At 39.6% G+C, this 21,381-nt stretch overlaps 1 protein-coding gene and 1 long non-coding RNA gene across 2 annotated transcripts in view; both read left to right on the top strand.

Annotated features, from left to right (window-relative positions):
* LOC123393336 overlaps nucleotides 1–2,610 on the top strand; it is a 34,123-nt gene extending 31,513 nt beyond the window's left edge. The window contains exon 5 of the long non-coding RNA XR_006608095.1: nucleotides 1,370–2,610. This is a non-coding gene — a long non-coding RNA (uncharacterized LOC123393336). The remainder of the gene's footprint in view (nucleotides 1–1,369) is intronic.
* A 3,205-nt stretch (nucleotides 2,611–5,815) lies between these two features.
* LOC106003353 (ankyrin repeat domain-containing protein 26-like) overlaps nucleotides 5,816–21,381 on the top strand; it is a 68,799-nt gene continuing 53,233 nt past the window's right edge. Inside the window, exons 1-6 of the mRNA XM_045085035.1 lie at nucleotides 5,816–6,313; nucleotides 8,408–8,522; nucleotides 8,678–8,851; nucleotides 10,322–10,428; nucleotides 12,114–12,251; nucleotides 14,337–14,404. Of these exons, the coding sequence (XP_044940970.1) occupies nucleotides 6,069–6,313; nucleotides 8,408–8,522; nucleotides 8,678–8,851; nucleotides 10,322–10,428; nucleotides 12,114–12,251; nucleotides 14,337–14,404 (847 nt within the window). The 5' untranslated portion in view covers nucleotides 5,816–6,068. The remainder of the gene's footprint in view (nucleotides 6,314–8,407; nucleotides 8,523–8,677; nucleotides 8,852–10,321; nucleotides 10,429–12,113; nucleotides 12,252–14,336; nucleotides 14,405–21,381) is intronic.

The raw sequence follows: 21,381 nt of genomic DNA, 5'->3' as shown, positions 1-21,381 counted from the left end.
CTCTTCTAGTATTAGAGCATTGGAAATACTCTTTCTTTGCTCTTAATCCTTTTCTGGAATATTAAGCTTGCTAGGGCGTAGGTACTCTTTCCACTTGATGGCAAACTTAAATTGTTATTAAGGAAAATGATGCTTAGCTAGTATACATTTTAGGTTCAAATGTATATGAAACTTAAAGATATAAAAGCCTTAGCATAGTATTTTTTTTTTTTTTTAAAGATTTTATTTATTTGTCAGAGAGAGTGAGGGAGAGAGAGTGAACACAGGCAGATGCAGAGGGAGAAGCAGACTCCCTGCCGAGCAAGGAGCCCGATGTGGTACTCGATCCCAGGACGCTAGGATCATGACCTGAGCCAAAGCAGCTACTCAACCAACTGAGCCACCCAGATGTCCCGCCTTAGCATAGTCTTCCATGGTACAGTGTACGGGTTTCATTCCAATGGAGTTTTTAACGTTAATACTAATTCATCCTAGGTTATTAGTTTCAATATTCCATGACATATTTATAATACTTTATATGTTCTCTTTAATTTGATATTTCACTTGACCATAACAGTTTTGTTTAGAATGTCTAAGGATGTTTATTTTTAATACTTGTGTTATTTTTATATGACGTATGCTTCTTGGTGTTGGTAAACTCATTTTACAGTGGTATAGTGGTCACTGACTGACAGGTAAGTTGTTACCAAATAAGAAGAGAAAAGTAGATATTTTCTCACCCTTTAAAGTGAATAAATTGGTGAAATCCCACAAGGAGAAAGGAGCAAACATGCCTTTCCTTTTAACATGTATATTGTATAGAGAAATAGATTTCTTTGTTCGCAGACCTTATTTAAAAAGCAGATAAGTTTAGTATATATTTATATATCTTTAAGTATAGCTGCCTAAGTAGTCCTCACTTATCCATGTGATACATTTTGAGGTTAAAATAGAACGTTTACAAGTATGAAACTAATCTTTGAGAACCAAGGTTGCCTTATCTATCAATCAATTAATCAAGTAGGCTTCATGCTGGTGTTTAAAAAAAAAGCTCCATGCATTAAGAGACTCTTAATCTCACAAAACAAACTGAGGGTTGCTCAGGGGAGGTGGGGGGATGGATGGGGTGGCTGGGTTCTGGACAATGGGGAGGGTATATGCTATGGTGAGTGCTGTGAAATGTGTAAGCCTGATGATTCACAAACCTGTACCCCTGCGGCAAATAAGACATTCTATATTAATTTTAAAAAAGAGATTCATGCTTTTATCTTTGATAAATAGAAATGAATAGAGTTCACATTTTTAAGGGATATACATTTTTTTTCTTATTTATGATTTTATCTTCTACTAAGTTTTCTGCCTCTTAGATACCTCCTTTTTTTCATTTCAGGACTCATAAGAACGAGCGAAACGTATCTTGAAGACTCATGCAAAAGAGCGTAGGAATCTAGCAGAAGCCTTACTAACCTATGAGTCTTTGGATGCCAAAGAGATCCAAATTGTTCTTGAGGGAAAGAAATTGGAAGTGAGATGAGAACTCTTAAAACGGATGCATTGCCGGTTTTGCTGCAGGAATATATAAGTAGCATTTCGGTAGTTTCTTTTTGCGATGCTTTTCTCCCATTCTTGCCTTGGTATCACTCAAGAGTGTGAAACACTTTGTCTCTCTCTTTTGTCACATTTAATCTCATTCTGGTTATTCTCATGATAACACCTATGGTAAATTATCAACCTAGCAAATATGTTAAGAAAAATAAAGGACTATTAGGACTGGAAGAAGCTTATTTGAGAAATGTTAATCAGTTATTCAGTTGAAAATAAGTAATGATTTTATGGTTGGTTCCTCTACTAGATGTGAATAAAAACTGTGCCTTTTGCTCTTGGGAAGTACTTTTACTTGGCAAGGTAAAATTATCGAAGGATTATCTTTGGTTTTAGATAGTACCATTTATCTTTGATGAAGAAATGCTGCTGTTTGGCTCAAGTGAAGTATATCTCTCTATAGGTCAGTGGAAACTTCATTAAAATGCACTTAATTATTGTGCTCCCGATTGTCTACATATAAAATAGTTCTGTTTCTGTCTATCTAAGAGAGAATTGTAAATGTACAGATTTAATCAGAATTTAAAACCTGATGACAACCTTTTAGAAATGCAGCTTGCATTTTCATGGTCTTTTTGTTTGTTTGTTTTAAACACCATCATTCTTACTAATGAAATTTATTTCAGAGCAGCAAATATTTTGTTAAATAAAAAGTGAGTCACTTCAAAATCTGAATAACTATATAAGTATGCTTAGTATTAAAAGAAAGATTAACCCCAAATCTCAATCCTTTCAAAGTGAATTTTGAATTACCCTCCTGGTTATGGAAAGTCATATTTGCTTTTCATTCAGATTTTGTGAATATGAACATGTTGTTACAGGATTTACAGATGACTTTATTTAATTGAAGAGAATTATTTTAGAGCTCATTGTATTGGCCTTACAACCAGATTATATTCTTGAAGTGATTTTATTAAAATTACCTACAGTTTTCTAATAACTTTTAAGCTGTATATGGTCTTCATTGAAGAAGTTGATAGAGGTAGTTTTCTATACCGTATCTTGCCTCTCTCCTTTTTTGTTTTTTGTTTTTTTTTTTGGTAGCTTTAAATCTTGATCTAATTTCAAACTTGATCTAAATTCCAAACTTTGGTCCAGATTCATTATCCCATTTTTTAATTGGCCACTTCCCTTTCCCCTTTCTCTCCTCTTTCATCCTTCCCTGTCCCTCTCTCCTTCCTTCCTTCTCCCTGTGTGTATACATGTCTTTGTGTGGATGCATGTTTTTATTTTTCCTAGACAGACTTCTCGGGTAGAAATTGCTGGGTCATGTAGTAAGTTTCTGTTTACCTTTTTACGGACCTGATGAAATGCATCATTCTCCGTATCTTCTACAGCATATTCTTAGAGTCATTTTGATTAAAATGTCATTCTTAGAGAGTCATTCTGGTGTGAATGAAATAATATCTCATGGATTAACATACGGTTATCTACACTAGTGATATCCTCTCCTGTTTTATTGGCCGTGTGTATATTTTCTTTGGAGAAACATCCATTCAGAGCACCCTCACTGTCCCTTTTGGGTTGTCTTTTTTTTTTTTGAATATTATAAACATATATTTTTATCCCCAGGGGTACAGGTCTGTGAATCACCAGGTTTACACACTTCACAGCACTCACCAAAACACATACCTTTTGGGTTGTCTTATTATGTGGTGTGACAGATCATATATTCTGAACACAAGTTCTTTATCAATCTTGCTTTTTTTAAATCCAATTGACAATCTCTGTTGAGTGGAGTGTTTAGTTAATTCAGATTTAGTTTTGATATACTTGTTTCTACACTTCCCATTTTGCTTTTTCTTTCCTGTTTTTCTCATATCTCAAGAGATCCTTCTGTTCGTCCTTTTTTGAGTTACGTCTTAGTGATTGATCTAGGTATGACTGTGTGCATCTTGTCAGTCTACTCTAATTCTGGTCAAATGTAGGAACTTTGTTTCAGTAGATCTCATTTTCTTCTCTCTTATATCTGTGCATGTTACAGCAGCTCAACAATACAGTGACATAACTAGTGCTTTATAGACTCTTATTTCCACAGTCTTTTTTCTGGAAATGTCATTTATTTTTGCCTTTGTTTTTTTTAAGAATAGTTTTACTGGATATAGAATACATGGTTGCCTTTTTAAAATCTTTAATCATTTAGATTATGTTTTCCCAAGACTCCTAGCTTCCATTATTTTTTTTTATTTTGACTGATGTTATCCCATAGACTCCTAGCTCCCCTTATTTTTTTGTAAGAAGTCAGCTGTTAATCATAATTTTGGTCTCCTTTTGTGATAGATTGGTTTTTTTCTCTTGCAGATTTCAAGGTTTTGTTTTTGTTTACTTATCCTTGATTTTAGCAGTTTGAACCCATGATATGTTTAGGTGTGGATGTGCTTTTCTATTTCCTAGTTCGGATTTACTGGGCTTAAAGGACCTGCAAATTAGATTTTCATCAAATTTAAGCAATTTTTGGCAATTACTTCTTCCAATATATTAATCCTTTTCTGTCTTCCTTCTGGGGGTCTCCTTACATGTGTGTTGGTACACTTATCGTTGATCTGGTCTCTGGCTTTGTTCATTTTATTCATTGTTTTTTTCCTCCCTCTCTGCTTGAGATTAATTTCTGATTCTTCAAGTTCACGGATTCTTCTGTCATCTCAAATCAGTTGCATTTTCGATTGCAGGTGCTGTATTTTTCAGCACTAAGTTCACATTCAATTCTTTACTTTGTATCTTTTTATTTTTTATTTTTTAAACATTTTTTTATTTGACAGAAAGATCCTAAGTAGGCATATAGACAGGCAGAGAGAGAGGGGGAAGCAGTCTCCCTGCGGAGCAGGAGGCCCAATGTGGGCCTCGATCCCAGGATCCTGAGATCATGACCTGAGCTGAAGGCAGAGGCTTAACCCACTGAGCCACCCAGGCACCCCTGTATATCGTTTTATTGAGACTCTTCATGTGTTGTGTCATTTTCATCATGGTTTTCAACACTATTTCCATTAGTCTTTGACCATGTCCATGTAGCTGCTTTTCAATCTTTTAAATCTTTGCTGAATCTACCATCTGGAAATACTTAGATGGGTTTCTCCTTAATGCTTTTTGTAGTAAGGGTCACCTTTCTTGTCTTTTTATAATCTTGTTAAATTTCAGGTGATGTAGCAATTAGGGGTTCTGATTTCCACCCCAGGGGGTTGTCTTGTTTTGCTTAATAACTTGCCTCCAGGAAATTTATGAAGTCTCTCTCTCCTGCAGTCTGCAGCCATTGATGTCTCTGTTCATTTCTTAAATTTTTAAGTCTTGCTTCCTACATGTTGCTGCTGTGTCTGCATCCTTTCACATTTAGCCAACGATTGGGCAGATGTTGTGTGCAGACCCCGTTATTCATGCTTTCTCTTCTGCTGATGGATCTGTGTGGGCTTCTAAGTCCATTCAACATTTGGGTCATTTTCAAGGCTGCCTGGTTTTTGCTTTCCAACAAGCTTTTTGCTTCTTTGCGTGTATGCACATGGCTTGGCAACCATGGGTATGTGGGTGGCTTGAACCAGCTTCAGGTTCAACTGCATGCCCTGGGTAAACCTGGAGCTTCTGTGGAGTGCTTATCACATTGAGATGGCTCTCTGACCTCTCAGAGCTTACAGTTGAGTATCTTGCTACTCTTACCTTGTTTTCCCCCAACAGCATTGCAACCTCAGGCTAGAGAACCCTGTCTGCTTAGCATGGAGGCCACCTCTTAGACTAACTCTGTCTCAGGTCAGGCAAGTCCCTTCTCTAAGTGACAGGTTTCTGGCATGGGAACTGAGAGCACAGCACAGACTCACACAACTCTAATCAAACTTCAGTAATTTTCATGAATAAACACTTCTTAGTTTGTTATAGGTGTTCAGAGTCTTTAAAATATTATTATCCAGATTTATAGCCCCGGAGCGGCGAGCCGAGCGGAGGCCCCGCCGCCCCTAGCGGCGAGCCGAGCGGAGGCCCCGCCGCCCCTAGCGGCGAGCCGAGCGGAGGCCCGGCCGCCCCTAGCGCGAGCCGGAGGAGCCGGGCCGCCCCTAGCCGCCCCTAGCGGCGAGCCGCCCCGCCGCCCCTAGCGGCGAGCCGAGCGGAGGCCCCGAGCGGCGAGCCGAGCGGAGGCCCCGCCGCCCCCAGCGGCGAGCCGAGCGGAGGCCCCGCCGCCCCTAGCGGCGAGCCGAGCGGAGGCCCCGCCGCCCCCAGCCGCGAGCCTAGCGGAGGCCCTGCCACAATGTGATCTGAGAGGCTTGGGCCTCGCACATGCGCTTTGGGCACCTTTAGGCGCTGCCCTTTATGCGCAGGCGCAGGCACGCGGGATTCAGAGGTGCGCAAGCGCATTTGTGCTTGGCGTCATGGTTACGGTTGTTAGGGGCTCCAAGATTCCTAACTGTTGCTCGGTACCTTTGGCTTATCTCTAGCACTGGTGCTGGTGTCTAGAAGCGGCGAAGAGACGAGCGGAAAGTGGAGTGTTGGTTAAGCCTCTAGGCTTTGCAATGAAGAAGTTTTTTGGTTTCCGGACTGCGAAGGTGCGTTCAACCCCGACCTTAGACATGGAGCTGATGAATGACTTGAGGGCATCGGTTCACAAGGAGGAAGTCACGGAGACCCAGCCCCGGTATAACATCCGCGTGAAAGAGCTCAAAAAGATCCACAAAGTTGCTGTCATGGACAACATATTCAAAATGCAGCGGTTGCTACTGCGTGGGAAGAACGTGAATAAAAGAGACAAGAGGAAAAGGTAATGGGCATTAAGGGCCTGCTTAGCCAGAGGGAGTCATTTTGTGTTTATGTAGTGAACTTAGACTGACCCCGCCCCTCCCAGAGGAAATTACTTGCAAAGTGTAGATACAGGGGCAGGTCAGGCCAGGTGAAGAAATCCAATCAGTAGGGTGCGCATATATCTACTAGGGTAAATTGAAATTCAGTTGGCCATCCATATATCTACTAGGGTAAATTGAAATTCAGTTGGCCATCCATATATCTACTAGGGTAAATTGAAATTCAATTGGTCACACATAGAAAGCCCGGGCAGTTTTCTCTGTGTGTTGCAGACCTAGCATGATTGTGCAGTTTTCTCTGTGTATCACAATCTCATTGGTCACCTGTGTATAGCCCAGCTAAACGATCTCTAGAAAAGTCTGTGAGTCTGGGAGGGGTCTTCTCTTTGCAAGAGACAGCCCTGATCGGTCAGTTTGATTCTCCAAGCTTTGCTTGACCTTCGTTTTGTATCATTCTTGTTCCTTTGATTACGGAATTGTCCGGGAACAAATAATGAGCACTGAGCCAGCATCAGGATTTCTGGGAAAAGCCTCTGGAAGCAAGATCACGGGATCCTGTCTGTCTGGTTGTGGAGCTCCAGGGTATGGCCCACCGGGGAGAAGCTGGAGCAGCCATGCTCCCCAGGGCTAGGGTGGATGCGGGGATGCCCCTTCCCTCCACTGGTAGGTCGCCAGGGGGTTTGTGTCCCCATAGGCAGCCAGGGGGTTTGAGTCCCCCTAGGTGTCCAGGGGCTTCAAGTCCCCCTAGAAAATCCCCACCTGTGTCAGGACCACAGGCCTGCAGTTGTCTTTGTCTTGTTTTGTTATTGTTGTTGCAGTAGCAGAAATATCTGTTATTTATTTATTTCTAATGGTATTAAATACTAATATTGATAATTGGTAATTCTTGATTTTCATATGATCTATAAATCTAAATATCTAATAAAATGAAAAAATAATTTCATTTATTATTGAATATAATGTATATGAAAATATGTCATATATAAATATATATTTATGTATAAGATATATAAAATATATATTATTTCATATATAAAATATATATAATATACATAGTGTACACAAATAAAACTGTTCCTGTTTATTTGAATCCTGAGCTTCCTTTGGCTTAAAGTTTCTTGAAAATCAGATTGTAGATTTACTTAAAAAGAATTCTTCGTTATTTTAGTCCTCTTTTCCCATAGTGCTTTCAAGAACTAAAATTTATTTAAATGCCAACCATGTGACTAGAACTGCAGTAGAGCTGTTGTATGTATATACCATTATTTCATTTAACGTAAGGCACATTGATTGTGTGATGCCCCACCATATTGTATACCAATAAGAAATCTTAAAAAATTCTGCCAATTATAGTTGTAAGGCATTTTGAATGATAAATCACATTCCAGTGTCAGAGATACTAAAAGGTGACAAAATGAGCCTCCTAGGATCATTGATATATAGTATTCTTGTGAATATTTAAAACATACCTGAGAAATAGGCATAATTGTATCACTTTGCCTAATGGGAGTGTTGTCTTTGTACAATAGTAGCAATAGTAACAGTCATAATAATAATATGAAACAAACTTTGCATAGATCCTCATTTAAGCATGGTGATGAGGTCTTGTGAGATAACTATCCTTTACTTTATTTTTATTAGTTTTTAGTAATCTCTGTAGCCAACGTGAGGCTTGAATTCATGACCCTTGAGGCCAAGAGTCACATGACGTTCAAACTGAGCAAGGCATGGAACATGAGATAACTGTTTTTATCTCCATTATTTTGATGAGGAAATTGAGGATAAGGCTGAGCCATAACTATTAAGTTTAAATCCTATTAAACCCAGGTTGAGCTGAATCCTGAGGTCAAGCTCTACCTCGTCAGATAGCCTGCTCTTTTATTAGTATGGTGAATGGTCACTAATAAATATTGTACTTTCTTCAAAAGTAAATGAAATCTTTGTTTTTGAGTCAAAGGCATAAGATGCTACTTAAAGTTTACAATTACATGAATTAATTGCATGTTTTGAAATCGTGCACTATAATTTCCTAAAACATTCTTTCACTTTCATAGGACGCCTCTCCATCTGGCCTGTACCATCGGCCATGCCGACATGGTAGATTTTCTTGTAGAGAGGAAATGCAAGCTTGACCTCTATGATGGAGACTGTAGGACTCCTCTAATGAAGGTGTGTGGTAGCAGCTGTGTGTGTCTGCCTGAGATGGATTTGATTTAATTACTTAGTATGAAAATCTATTGCAATTAAGTGTAACTAATTGTTTGTAGCATGCTTGCTTTAAATTCCCAGAATTTACACTCTGTTTCTTGGGATACTACTGACAGGCTGTACAATACCAGGAAGAGGCATGTGTAGCTATTCTTTTAGAACATGGTGCTAATCCACATCTTACGGATAAGTTTGGCAATACTGCCCTCCACTATGCTGTTGCTGGTGAGAACACATCAATAGTAGAGAAGCTGATTTTATTCCATGCAAATCTTGAAGCAAGAAACAAGGTACGTCAACATTATTTATAAAGTATTTGAAATTTTAAAACATATATATATATATATATATTTTTTTTATCTACAAAACATTTATTTACATATTTATTCCTATATGTAATAAATAATAAATACTGAATTCTATACATCAAGTCCTGTACCAGGGAAACAACTCCAAAGCCAGGGCAGGGAGGACTAGAGAACTATGAAGGCCACGGAAAGGGCAGAGTTCTGTTTCCCAGCTGCCCTTCCACCCCAGGAGGAGAATCTTCCCATTAGTGCTTGGGAGTGGATGGTGGGCTCATAGCCCACAAAGGCTTGAAGGCCTGAGGGGAGTGAGGTGATGCTGGAGGCTGGGTGCTGTGCAGGGGCTTAGGAAACGGGTGCAGCTGGGAAGGGGTGGCAGACCATGACCCAGTGGGGTAACTTGGGTGAGTGCGAGTGGGAGGAGAAAGCAGCAGGTTGCAGGCCCCGGGCACTCCAGGTCCCAAGGTTCTGAAGATGAGAGCACGGGGATCAGGTCATGACATCCTCCAGGGGCATCTACTTGTGTTCATAGCCACTCTGCCTGCCATGTCCCGCACTGGGGTCTCCCATTTCACAGAGTAGTTCCTGCTCAGCATTGTGTAGGTCCTCAGGGCGTAGTAGCTGTGCATGGGGAGTCGAGGGGGACCGCACTCACTCTTCCATTTGTTATTTCTTTGACATGTCTTACCTCCTACCACTGCCCTTAAGGAAGCACTGTTGGTTGACATAGGGTCAATTTTTCATACGTAGAAGCTCAAGCATTCCCTCAATGAAAATATTTTGAAATAACTTCATTGTCTAAGATTTCACTTTATTTTTATTTTTTAATTTTTTTTCTTGAGTGCACTTTTTGGAAATACAATAAATGCAATAAATGCAATAAAATAAGTAGTGTATACAGTGATAAATACTGTGATAGAAGCCGAGATTCTTGGAACCGGTCAATGTTTGAAGTAAGATTTGGAGAATGACTACAGTTAATCTGTTGAAGAGGTAGAGGAGGACTATTTAACTGAATTTATTTTATTTTTTTCAAAAATATTTATTTATTTGAGAGAATGAGAGTGGGAGAGAGACGTGAGCAGAGGGGTGGGGCAGAGGGAGAAGGAGAAGCTGACTCCCCACTGAGCAGGGAGCCTGACATGAGGCTGGATCCCAGAACCCTGGGCTCATGACCTGACCTGAAGGCAGACCCTCAGATTGAGCCACCCAGGTCCCCTGTGGAGGGCTATTGCGAAGAGAAGGAGCAGCTGATGAAAGGGGGGGTGAGGGCTGGGGGGGGGGGGGGAGGGTAGGGGTGGTGGCAGGGGGTGGGAAAGATGGAGGGCTGGAGAAGGTGGGGGTTTGAGAGTACTTATATATGTGTTTAAGGTTAGAGGATTCTTTATAGGTTTTAAAATTCAGTATGGAAGTATGTAATTTTGTAAATTACAAATAGTTTTTTCACTTTTACAGGTCGAATTCACACCATTTTTACTTGCTGTAATTGAAAACAATCATGAAATGGTGGAATTGTTAATTAGAAAAAAAGCAGATGTACATGTGGTTGATAAGTTTAAAAGGTACAGTAGTTGTGTTTTTTTTAACCGTATATTGTCCTAGGCTGGTAATAATTATGTCAGAAAGAGTAACTTAATAAGAAGAGGATTCATTTATAATTATATAGTGAAAAATGTCGACATGTCATCAGTTAGGCAGAAAGCAATTATTCTGATGGGGCAACATGAAGAACAGTATACGCAGAATTTATATTCCTTCCTATTATTGACTGATGTGATCTGTAGTCCTTTTTTTTCTGCCATATGATTTTATGTTACCTAAAAGGGTTTCATATTAGTTTTATTATAAAGTGTGCACTCCTTTTATTTTATGACACAATATTAAACTTCTTAACCCTTTTATAGTATTTTTTAGAAACTTCTACTTAACATACATTTTCCTTAAAAGATGCATATTAAACATAAATAGGAGTTGTTTTATCTTTTGGATGACTCCTTGCTTTAAATTTTTTTTTAAAGAATACTGATGTTAGATGATCCCTAAGTGATTATTAATTACTATTACCAGATAGGGTGGGCTTATCATCCTTTTTCATGTTATATATATATATATATATATATAGAGAGAGAGAGAGAGAGAGAGAGTGTTCATTGATAAGGGTAGAAGGATGAAAGATAACTTTAATCAAATAGATTTTTCTTTTTGTGAGGACAAATCATAGGTTGATGATAAAGAGAAAAGAGATGGACTTTAGATAGACACAAGACTAGGTTTAATTCCTTTCCTACTTGCTGGATATGTGACTCTGATACATTCTCTGATATGGAAAGAAGGATAATATATCCTTCAAGGGTTGTGTGTAAATAATATCTTATAATATAGTATTTAATTTAGTGCCTAACCATGCTTATTTTAGTACCATTAACTGCAACTATGACTCTTTTATTACTGTTAGTATGAATGCTATTATTTTAAGCCTGCAAGTAGCTTTTTTGTTTTTTTTTTTTATTTTTTAAGATTTTTTTTTTTTTTTTTTGAGAGAGAGAGAGAGAGAGAGAGATGAGCAGGGGAAGGGGTTAGAGCAGGGATCCAGACATGGGGCTCACTTCTAGGACCCCAAGTTCATGACTGAGCTGAAGGCAGACGTTTAAATGACTGAACCACCCAATCACCCCTGCAAATAACTTTTCTTTAAAAAGATTTTATTTATTTATTTGACAGGCAGGGATCATAGGTAGCCAGAGAGGCAGGCAGAGAGGGAGGGAAAGCAGGCTCCACACTGAGCAGAGAGGCCAATGTGGGGCTCGATCCCAGGACCCTAAGATCATGACCAGAGCTGAAGGCAGAGGCTTAACCCACTGAGCCACCCAGGCACCCCTGCAAATAACTTTTTATACAGACCTGTCCTCTAGAAGACTTGGAAATACACTGAATCAGCTTAAGGAAAAAAATGGGGAATTCTTTTTTAGAATCTTCACTCGTTCTGTTAAGTGACCTCAGCATAGTTTCTTGTTCATCAAATGACTTTAAACTAGCAACTTCTACTATCATACCCAGGTGGGACAAGAGGCTTCTTTTTTGCCTTTTCATTTTAGCCATGGAGGTAATTTACAAAGATAAACACTTGAAGTTGTTAATGGTCAATTCTGTACTGACAGGCAAGATATTAACCTGGTAAAGTATATGACATTTGCTGTTTAGATAACCCTAAGTTCCTAAGGGTGAAGTTATGTCTCTGTCATTTTAGAACAGCCCTCATGCTTGCTGCGCCTTCGACATCTCCAGATGTAGTCAGGCTTCTTCTTCAGCAAGGTGTTAATACCTCTTCTCGAGATGAACGTGGATGGACGGCAGGAGACTATGCTCTTTTTAGTGGATTTGATGGGTAAGTGTTCACATTAAAATGTTAGTTATTACTAAAGTGAAGTTTAAAATAATTGAACTCTTAGTTCTTATGTAACAGATGAGCGTTCGTAGTTTGATTCCGGCAATTTGGGGACTGCAGTGAGTTAGCCCATGTCACTTGCCAGAAACCAAGACAATGGCTAGAGTAGTCAGCATTAGAAATGAGTGCAGGATTTTTTTTTTTTTTTTTTTTTTTTTTATCTCAGGACTATCGAGACCTTTATCTTTAGGGATCCTAACTGTATCTGTTTCATTCCAAGGATAACTGTATGCATGGGGTACAAAGAATGTTACATTTGTGTGTTTACTCCTTCCTGCCTCCCTCCCTTCCTCCCTCTCCTCCCTCCCTCTCCTCCTTTCCTTTCTATGTAGATTTCAGTTATAATTATTTCAGAGAGGGGCAGAGTAGGGGCAGAGGAAGAAGCAGATTTCCTGCTGAGCAGGGAGCCTGATGTGGGTCTCAATCCCAGGACCCCAAGACTGTGACCCGAGCTGAATGTAGATGCTTAACCAAGTGCCAAGTGAGCCACCTAGGTGCCCCAACATCAACCCCCCCCAACTAGTTACTTGGGTCCTGAGATGCTCAGTTTAGTAGAAAACCCTATCCCTTCCCTTGAGATTTATCTCCTATTCTACCCCTTTGAATTTTCCAAGAACCTAAAGAGTTCCCAAAGACCAAAGAGACCATCCTCTTTCTTCAAGTCATTTGGAGGGAAAAAAGGGCATTCTTATCATTGCCTTGTTTCCTTTGATTCTATTGCTGCAATATTGCTGTGTGGTGCCTTGGTGACTCAGTTGGTTAAGCGACTGTCTTTGGCTCAGGTCATGATCCTGAAGTCCCAGGATTGAGTCCCCCCAGGTGGGCTCCCTGCTCAGAGGGGAGTCTGCTTCTCCTCCTGACCCTCCCCCCTCTCATCTTCTCTCTCTCCCTCTCTCATTTCTCTCTCAAATAAATAAATAAATAACTATCTTAAAAAAAGAAAGAAAAATAAAGAATTAATTCTTTGAGAGAGAGAGAGAGAGAGCATGAGCATTAGCATGAGCAGGGGGAGGGGTTGAGTAGGGGACCAGACGTGGGGCTCAATTCCAGGACCCCAAGATCATGATGGAGCTGAAGGCAGACACTTAAATGAATGAGCCACCCTGGCACCCCTGCAAATAACTTTGTATAGAGACCTGTTCTCTAGAAGGCAATTTTTCCCCCCTGCAGTCTGGTTATGATTGACCTTTGCTCCCAGGAAGCCCTTGCTGATCCACATTCCCCAGTCTTCATGGTGACCCACAATGAGACTTCAAAGCTACAACATTTTTTAGTTTACGACATATGCTTATATGCTCAGCTGCTATTCCAAGGCACCAGCACCCTGTTCTGGCTGCCGGGCCCCCTGGCTTTAGCCACACACACCCTTCCCTTCACACTCAAAAGGCTTACGTGAAGCCCATATGTTCGTGCAGACCTTCATAATGAAGTACCACTTGAGGATTTTGCTTGTCTATCACGCTAGCAGATGATAGTTGGGACCCTTCTAAGCTCTTAAAGAGGTTCAAATAATGCTACAGGAAGAGTCTGGGCTTTCCTTTCTCCTTTGTTACTAGGCCTGTATCTCAAGCCTAATTTAAATCCTGCAGAGTGCCTTTTCTTATGAGGTGATGAAAGGTCTCATACTGACCTTCTCGGAGTGGTGGGCATCACCTTTCCCAAGAGGCCATGTTTTGGGTAAAATATTTCATTAAATCCTCTTAACAACATTGTGAAATAAGGCAGTAAGATGCCTGTTTTATAGAGGAAGACTTGGAGATAGAGAGAAGTGGCTCCTCCAAGAGCAAATAGCTGTGGTTAGAGAGTTAGGACCACTGAGTTCAAAACACGTTCCACTATGGCAAGCTAACACTACTAATTGCTAAATTACTACTTCATGACTAGTTCACCTTACTTTGAATTATATGGGGTATTTTAAGTTTTGATATTAGCTCTGATATTATTTCAAATACACTTATGAATTTGATATATTTGGTAAATATTTTTCATATTAGTAACATTGTTTATCACCCTTTTTATATGTAGCAATCACCAAACAATTGCCAAACATACAGAAGAAAGACTTAAAAATTTTTCGCAAAATAACAACCCAGGTAAGACTTATCAGAGTGAAGTACTTTTGGTGGTCACATAGATGAAGTCAGAGTAAAAAAGTTTGGATAATGAAAGAACAGTGTGAAAATTAAAAAAAAAACCTGAATGTGTAAATTGTATAAGTTCACTTTCTTGCTTTCTTTCTCTTTCTCTCCCTCACCTCTCGATTTTACTTATTTGACAGAGAGAGAGAAAAGTGAGAGAGCAAAGGCAGAGGGACAGGGAGAAGCAGGTTTCCAAATGAGCAGGGAGCCCAATGTGGGACTCAATCCCAGGGTCCAGGGATTTTGACCTGAGCTGAAGGAGGATGCTTACCCAACTGAGCCACCCAGGAGCCCCTATTTTTTTTTCTTTCTTAATATCTTTCTATTGTGTTTTAAATTTCTTTTCAGTATAACAGAATTCATTGTGTATGCACTCTACCCAGTGCTTCATGTAATACGTGCCTTCCATAATACCCACCACCTGGATCCTCCAACCTCCTACTCCACACCCCTTCAAAAGCCTCAGATTGTTTTTCACAGTCTATAGTCTCTCATGGTTCATTTCCCCCTCCAATTTCCCTCAACTCCCTTCTCTCTGTATCCCCATGTCTTCCATGTTATTTGTTATGCTCTAGAAATAAGTGAAACCATATGATAATTGACTCTCTCTGCTTGACTTATTTCACTTAGCATAATCTCTTCTAGTCCCGTCCATGTTGCTACAAAAGATGGGTATTCATCCTTTCTGATGGAGGCATAATACTCCATAGTGAATATGGACCGCTTCTTCTTTATCCATTCATCCATTGAAGGGCATCTTGGTTCTTTCCACAGTTTGGTGACTGTGGCCATTTCTGCTATGAACATTGGGGTATAGATGGCCCTTCTTTTCACTACATCTATATCTTTGGGGTAAATACCCAGGAGTGCAATTGCAGGGTCATGGGGAGGCTCTATTTTTAATTTCTTAAGTAAACTCCACACCATTTTCCAAAGTGGCTGCACCAACTTGCATTCCCACCAACAGTGTAAGAAGGTTCCCCTTCCTCCACATGCTCTCCAACACACGTTGTTTCTTTTCTTGCTAATTTTGGCCATTCTAACTGGTGTAAGGTGGTATCACAATGTGGTTTTAATTTGCATCTCCCTGATGGCTAGTGCTAATGAATATTTTTTCATGTGTATGATAGCCATCTGTATGTCTTCATCGGAGAAGTGTCTGTTCATATCTTCTGCACATTTTTTGGCATGGTTATCTGTTTTGTCTGTGCTGAGTTGAGAAGTTCTTTATAGATCCTGGGTACTGTCATGTGCAAATATCTTCTCCCATTCCATGGGTTGCCTCTCTGTTTTGTTGACTCTTTTCTTTGCTGTGCAGAAGCTTTTGATCTTGATGAAGTCCCAAAATTATATTTGCACTTTTGATTCCTTTGCCTTTGGAGACATCTTGAAAGAAGTTGCTGTGGCCAATGATGAAGACGTTACTGCTTATGTTCTCCTCTAGGATTCTGATGGATTCCTGTCTCATGTTGAGGTCTTTTATCCACTTTGAGTTTATCTTTGTGTACGATGTAAGAGAATGGTTGAGTTTCATTCTTCTACATATAGCTGTCCAATTTTCCCCCAGCACCATTTATTGAAGAGACTGTCTCTAAGCCAGCATTAATCAGATCCCCAAAGCCAGCAAAGACCCCACCAAAAAGGAGAATTTCAGACCGATATCACTGACGATTATGGGTGCTAGGATTCTCAACAAGATCCTAGCAAATAGGATCCAACAGCACATTAAAAAGATTATCCACCATGACCAGGTGGGATTCATCCCTGGGTTGCAAGGATGATTCAACATTTGCAAATCAATCAATGTGATAGAGCAAATCAATAATAGAAGAGGTCCTCGCAGTTGATGCAGGAAAAAGCATTTGAAAAAACTCAGCATCCATTCCTGATTAAGACGCTTCAAAGTATAGGGAGAGAGGGAACATTCCTCAACTTCATAAAATCTGTCTATGGAAAACCCACAGTAGATATCATCCTCAATGGGAAAAAGCTTGCAGACTTTCCATTGAGATCAGGAACACGAAAAGGAGGCCCACTCTCACCACTCATGTACAACATAGTATTAGAAGTCCTAGCAACAGCAATCAGACAACAAAGAGAAATAAAAGGTATCCAAATTGGCAGTGAGGAAGTCAAACTCTCTCTCTTCGCAGATGACATAATACTTTGTATGGAAAACCCAAGAGACTCCATCCCTAATCTACTAGATCTCATACGGCAATTCTGTAACGTGGCAGGATACAAAGTTAATGTACAGAAATCAGGGGCTTTCTTATACACTAACAATGAAAACACAGAAAGGGAAATTAGAGAATCAAATGCATTTACTATAGCACCAAGAACCATAAGATACCTGGGAATAAACCTAACCAAAAAGGCAAAGGATCTGTACTCAAAGAACTGCAGAACACTCATGAAAGAACTCGAAGACACAGAAAGATGGAAGACCATTCCATGCTCTTGGATCAGAAGAATAAACATTGTTAAAATGTGTATACTGTCTAGAGCAATCAGAGGTCCATTCTGATCAAAATTCCATCAGTATTTTTCAAAGAGCTGAAGCAAATAATCCTAAAATTTATATGGAATCAGAAGAGACCCCAAATTGCTAAGGAAATGTTGAAAAAGAAAAACAAAACTGGCTGCATCACATTACTTGATTTCAAGCTTTACTACAAAGCTGTGATCACCAAGGCAGCATGGTACTGGCATAAAAACAGACACATAGACCAGTAGAACAGAGTAGAGAGCCCAGATATGGACCCTCAACTCTATGGTCAATTAATCTTCGACAAAGCAGGAAAAAATACACAGTGGTAAAAAGACACTCTTTTTTTTTTAATTTTTTCAATTTATTTTCAGAAAAACAGTATTCATTATTTTTTCACCACATCCAGTGCTCCATGCAATCCGTGCCCTCCATAATACCCATCACCTTGTACCCCAACCTCCCACCTCCTTAATATCTTTCTTAATAATCCAGTATTCAGAATTATTTAAGAATTTAAATACTGTCATGAACAATAAGAACAAATCCATGAGAGAGACTGGACTCCAGGAAATAAACTGAGGGTTACGGAAGGGAGGGGGTAGGGGTATGCGGGTACTGGGTGATGAGTATTAAGGAGGGCACATATCGTGATGAGCACTGGGTGTTATACGCAGCTAATTAATCATTGAACACTATATCCGAAACTTACGATGTAGTATATGCTGGCTACTGAACATAATTTTTTAAAAATGTACCTCAGTGTGGACAACAACAAAAAAGCAAGTTAATTTTAGGCAATTTAAAATACAAGACATTATTGTTTGAAAAGAAATTCATTATTATAGTCAAATAAAATCCCTTATATCTTTGTGTAAATAAGAGAAAGATATTTAAGTTAGTATGTTTTATACTTCCTCTTTAAGCATATTAAAACAAATGAACTTGTTATGAAAATGGATCTTTTAATTTTTACAAGTGGATTACATTTAGTAAATATTATTACATACTGATTTGTCTCATTAAAAAAGGAGCTATCCTTAAAAACTTGGAACTCTACAATACATTCCTGGTACCATAAACAAATGGCAAAAAATACGAATGCAAAACTTAGCTAGTATGCAGCAATACCAGTGAGACTGTTTTTTTTTTTTTTTTTCTTTAAAGGTGACCATCTATGGTCCAGAAATCAGAAAAGAAACGCCTTGAGAAGCATAGGTTTTTTTTACATATTGTTGTATCAACAAGATCTCAACATTAACAACTATTTACTCATTTCTCACTACTGAAAGAGAATGAGATCTGTTGACCTTATTAGAACAATATTTTCTTCTTTTTGTTGCATAATTGTCATGATAGTGTAATTTTTTTAAAAAAGATTTTATTTATTTGACAGAAATCACAGGTAGGCAGAGAGGCAGGCAGAGAGAGGAAGGGAAACAGGCTCCCTGCTGAGCAGAGAGTCCAATGCAGGACTTGATCCCAGGACCCTGGGATCATGACCCGAGCCGAAAGCAGAGGCTTTAACCCACTGAGCCAACCAGGCGCCCCCGGATAGTGTAATTTTGTTAGAACACGATACTCTGTTGCCATTAGTAAAGAGATTATCATAGTAAAAATTCAAATGGGGCAGCTGAGGCTCAACAGATTATAATAAAAGCAGAAAAATGGTTCACAATAACAAAAATGCTACCATTGCTCCCTACATGTGGCACCTAGTGTTGTACAATCTGAAATGCATGAAGAAACATTTAATTTAGTAGACTTTTATCAAAGAAAATCTGTAGGTTGGTTCGGTTTTGCAATTTACTCATTTTCATTTGTTCACTTAGCAAATAACTATCAAGTGTCTTTTAGCTACTGTCACTCTGATGTAGAATACAGACATTCAAAAAACACAATCCTTGCCCTCCAGGAGTTTGTTATTATCATTGTCATTTTTATTATCTACTCTATTTTTACTACTTTATTTTAATTATTTAGTTTATTCCATGCTTACTATGTGCCAGAGCCCCCTAGTGTTTATAATTCTCATTGTTACGTTTTTATTCGTATTTAATATGTAAGTCGATAGTATGCAGACTGAGTAGTAAGTTTGCCAGGTAAATAAGCAGAAGAACCATGTTTAACAGGAGGAACGTCCATCAAGATTACATGTTTTGCAGAGGGAACAGCAGTGCAGACGCTCAGATGTATGAGTGAACTTTGGAGCACTTATGAGCAGTTCAGTTTTGCTGGTGCAAAAAGTGTGCTATGGGAATGGTTGGAATGAGTGAATACTTAGCTAAGGCAAGCTAATGAAAGTTTTTCGGTACCATGGAAAGGTGTAGATCTTACCCTGTAGACCTTGGGAAATGTATCAGGTTGAATGCTTTTAGCTGCAAATAACAGGTGACTTATAACAGTGACTAAAACAGGGCCGCCTGGGTGGCTTAGTCAGTTACACGTTGACTCTTAGTTTTAGCTCAGGTCACAGTCTCATGGGTCATGAGATCAAGCCCCACATCCCACAGGGCTCCATGCTCAGCATGGAGTCTGCTTGACGATTCTCTTCCTCTGCCATTCCTCCCATTTGTGCACTCTCTCTTGCACGCGTTCACTCTCTGTCAAATAAATAAATCTAAAAAAAGCAAACCAAACCAAACAGTGACTAAAACGGTAGGAACCAGTATTTTGATGGTTCAGTGATGTCTCCAGGATCCCAGTTGTCTCTTTTTAGCTTTGAGGTTGGCATTATTTTATATGTCCTTTCCTGATTGGCTAATTAGCAACAATATCCAGTGACTGGAAGGACTGTTTTTCTTTATATGTTTCTTTTCTTTTTTTTTTTTTTTTTTTAGATTTTGTTTATTTATTTGACAGAGAGAGACAGACAGAGAGGGAATACAAGCAGGGGGAAGCGGCAGAGGGAGAAGCAGGCCTCTTGCTGAGCAGGGAGCCTGATGTGGGGCTGGATCCCAGGACCCTGAAATCATGACCGGAGCTGAAGGCTGACGCTTAACAACTGAATCACCCAGGCTCCCCTATATGTTTCTTTTAAATAGGAAGAAAACTCAGAGGCTTGCAGCAACTTTCCTCTAACATCTTATAAGCTAGGTTATATCACATGCTTGTTCCTAAACCAGCCACTGGTAGACCAGGTACTGTGATTAGCTTAGAATAATCTTTTTTTCTTTTGAAGCTGTGGTAAGGCAGCTTCGTGTTTGGGACAATAAATATCCAAATAAAGTTGTGGTTTTCCAGCAAGAATGAAGACTATGGAATGGTTATTGGGGAGGGAGCCAGCAGTACTTGATGGAGCAGTACTTCACTGGAGAATGTGAAGCAGAAGGGTAACAAGATTAGATTTGAATTAGGGTCTTCTGGTTGTGGCACAAAATAGTGATCACCAAGATTTTTCTCTAAAGGGCCAGATAGTGAATATTTTAGGCCCTGTCGTTTTTCAACTACAACTACCACTATAGTGTGAAAGCAGCCTAGCAATACGTAGGTGAATAGCAAGAGCCAACCATCTGGTTCTGTAAATAAAGTTTTATGGGGGCACAGGCACGTGACTGGTCTGACTTGGCCTGTGGCCATAGTTTGGTCACCTCTCATGTGGAGGACAGATTGGAAAAAAATCCATGTAAAGAGACTGGAAGATAAAGGACGCTTATATTTCCTTAGTCTAGTATCAGTCCATTATGAAATGTTCACTCCTCTATACTGAAAAAGTCAGGAGGCTCAATTTATTCAATTTACAATGTTGTTCTTTTTCTAGGCCTTATGTCTTTCTCGTTTTTTAAAAATTTCAAACTTTTCAAAAGATTTTATTTATTTGAGAGAGAGCACAAGTGGGGCAGAGGGGCAGAGGGAGAGGGAGAAGCAGACTCCCCATTGAGCAGGGAGCCTGGTATGGGGCTTGATCCCAGGACCCTGAGACCATGACTTGAGGTGAAGGCAGATGCTTAACTGAGTCACCCAGGTGCCACCTTTCTCATTTGTTTTGCTTAAAAACTTTTTATTCATTTAATAAATAGCAATACTAGTTGGTGGGTTTTTTTTCCCCTTCTGGAAGTCATCAATTAAGAGGTCATGTTTGTGTAGGGCAGTGGCAGGGGAAATATAAAGCAATGATAGAAAAGAAGTATAGTTAATACAGTTTCATGATTATTGAATGTAGAAAGAGGAGAGAGGGGGATGCCTGGGTGGCTCAGTCATTAAGTAGCTGCCTTCAGCTCAGGTCATGATCCCAAGGTCCTGGGATAAAGGCCCCACATTGGGTCCCTGCTCCATGGGAAGCTTGCTTCTCCCCCTCCCACTCCCCCTGCTTGTGTTCCCCCTCTCGCTGTCTCTCTGTCAAATAAATAAATAAAATCTTAAAAAAGGGGAGGGGGAAGAAGAAATCGTAGAAGAGTCATATATTTCCAGGTTGTGCACTAACATTTAAACTTGCCATGAAGAA

This window comes from Mustela putorius, unplaced genomic scaffold, assembly GCF_011764305.1.
Source record: "Mustela putorius furo isolate JIRA1106 unplaced genomic scaffold, ASM1176430v1.1 tig00000827_pilon_pilon_pilon, whole genome shotgun sequence".
Taxonomy (NCBI): domain Eukaryota; kingdom Metazoa; phylum Chordata; class Mammalia; order Carnivora; family Mustelidae; genus Mustela; species Mustela putorius.
Note: the sequence above shows the minus strand (reverse complement) of the source record. Positions and strands in the feature narration are given on the sequence as shown.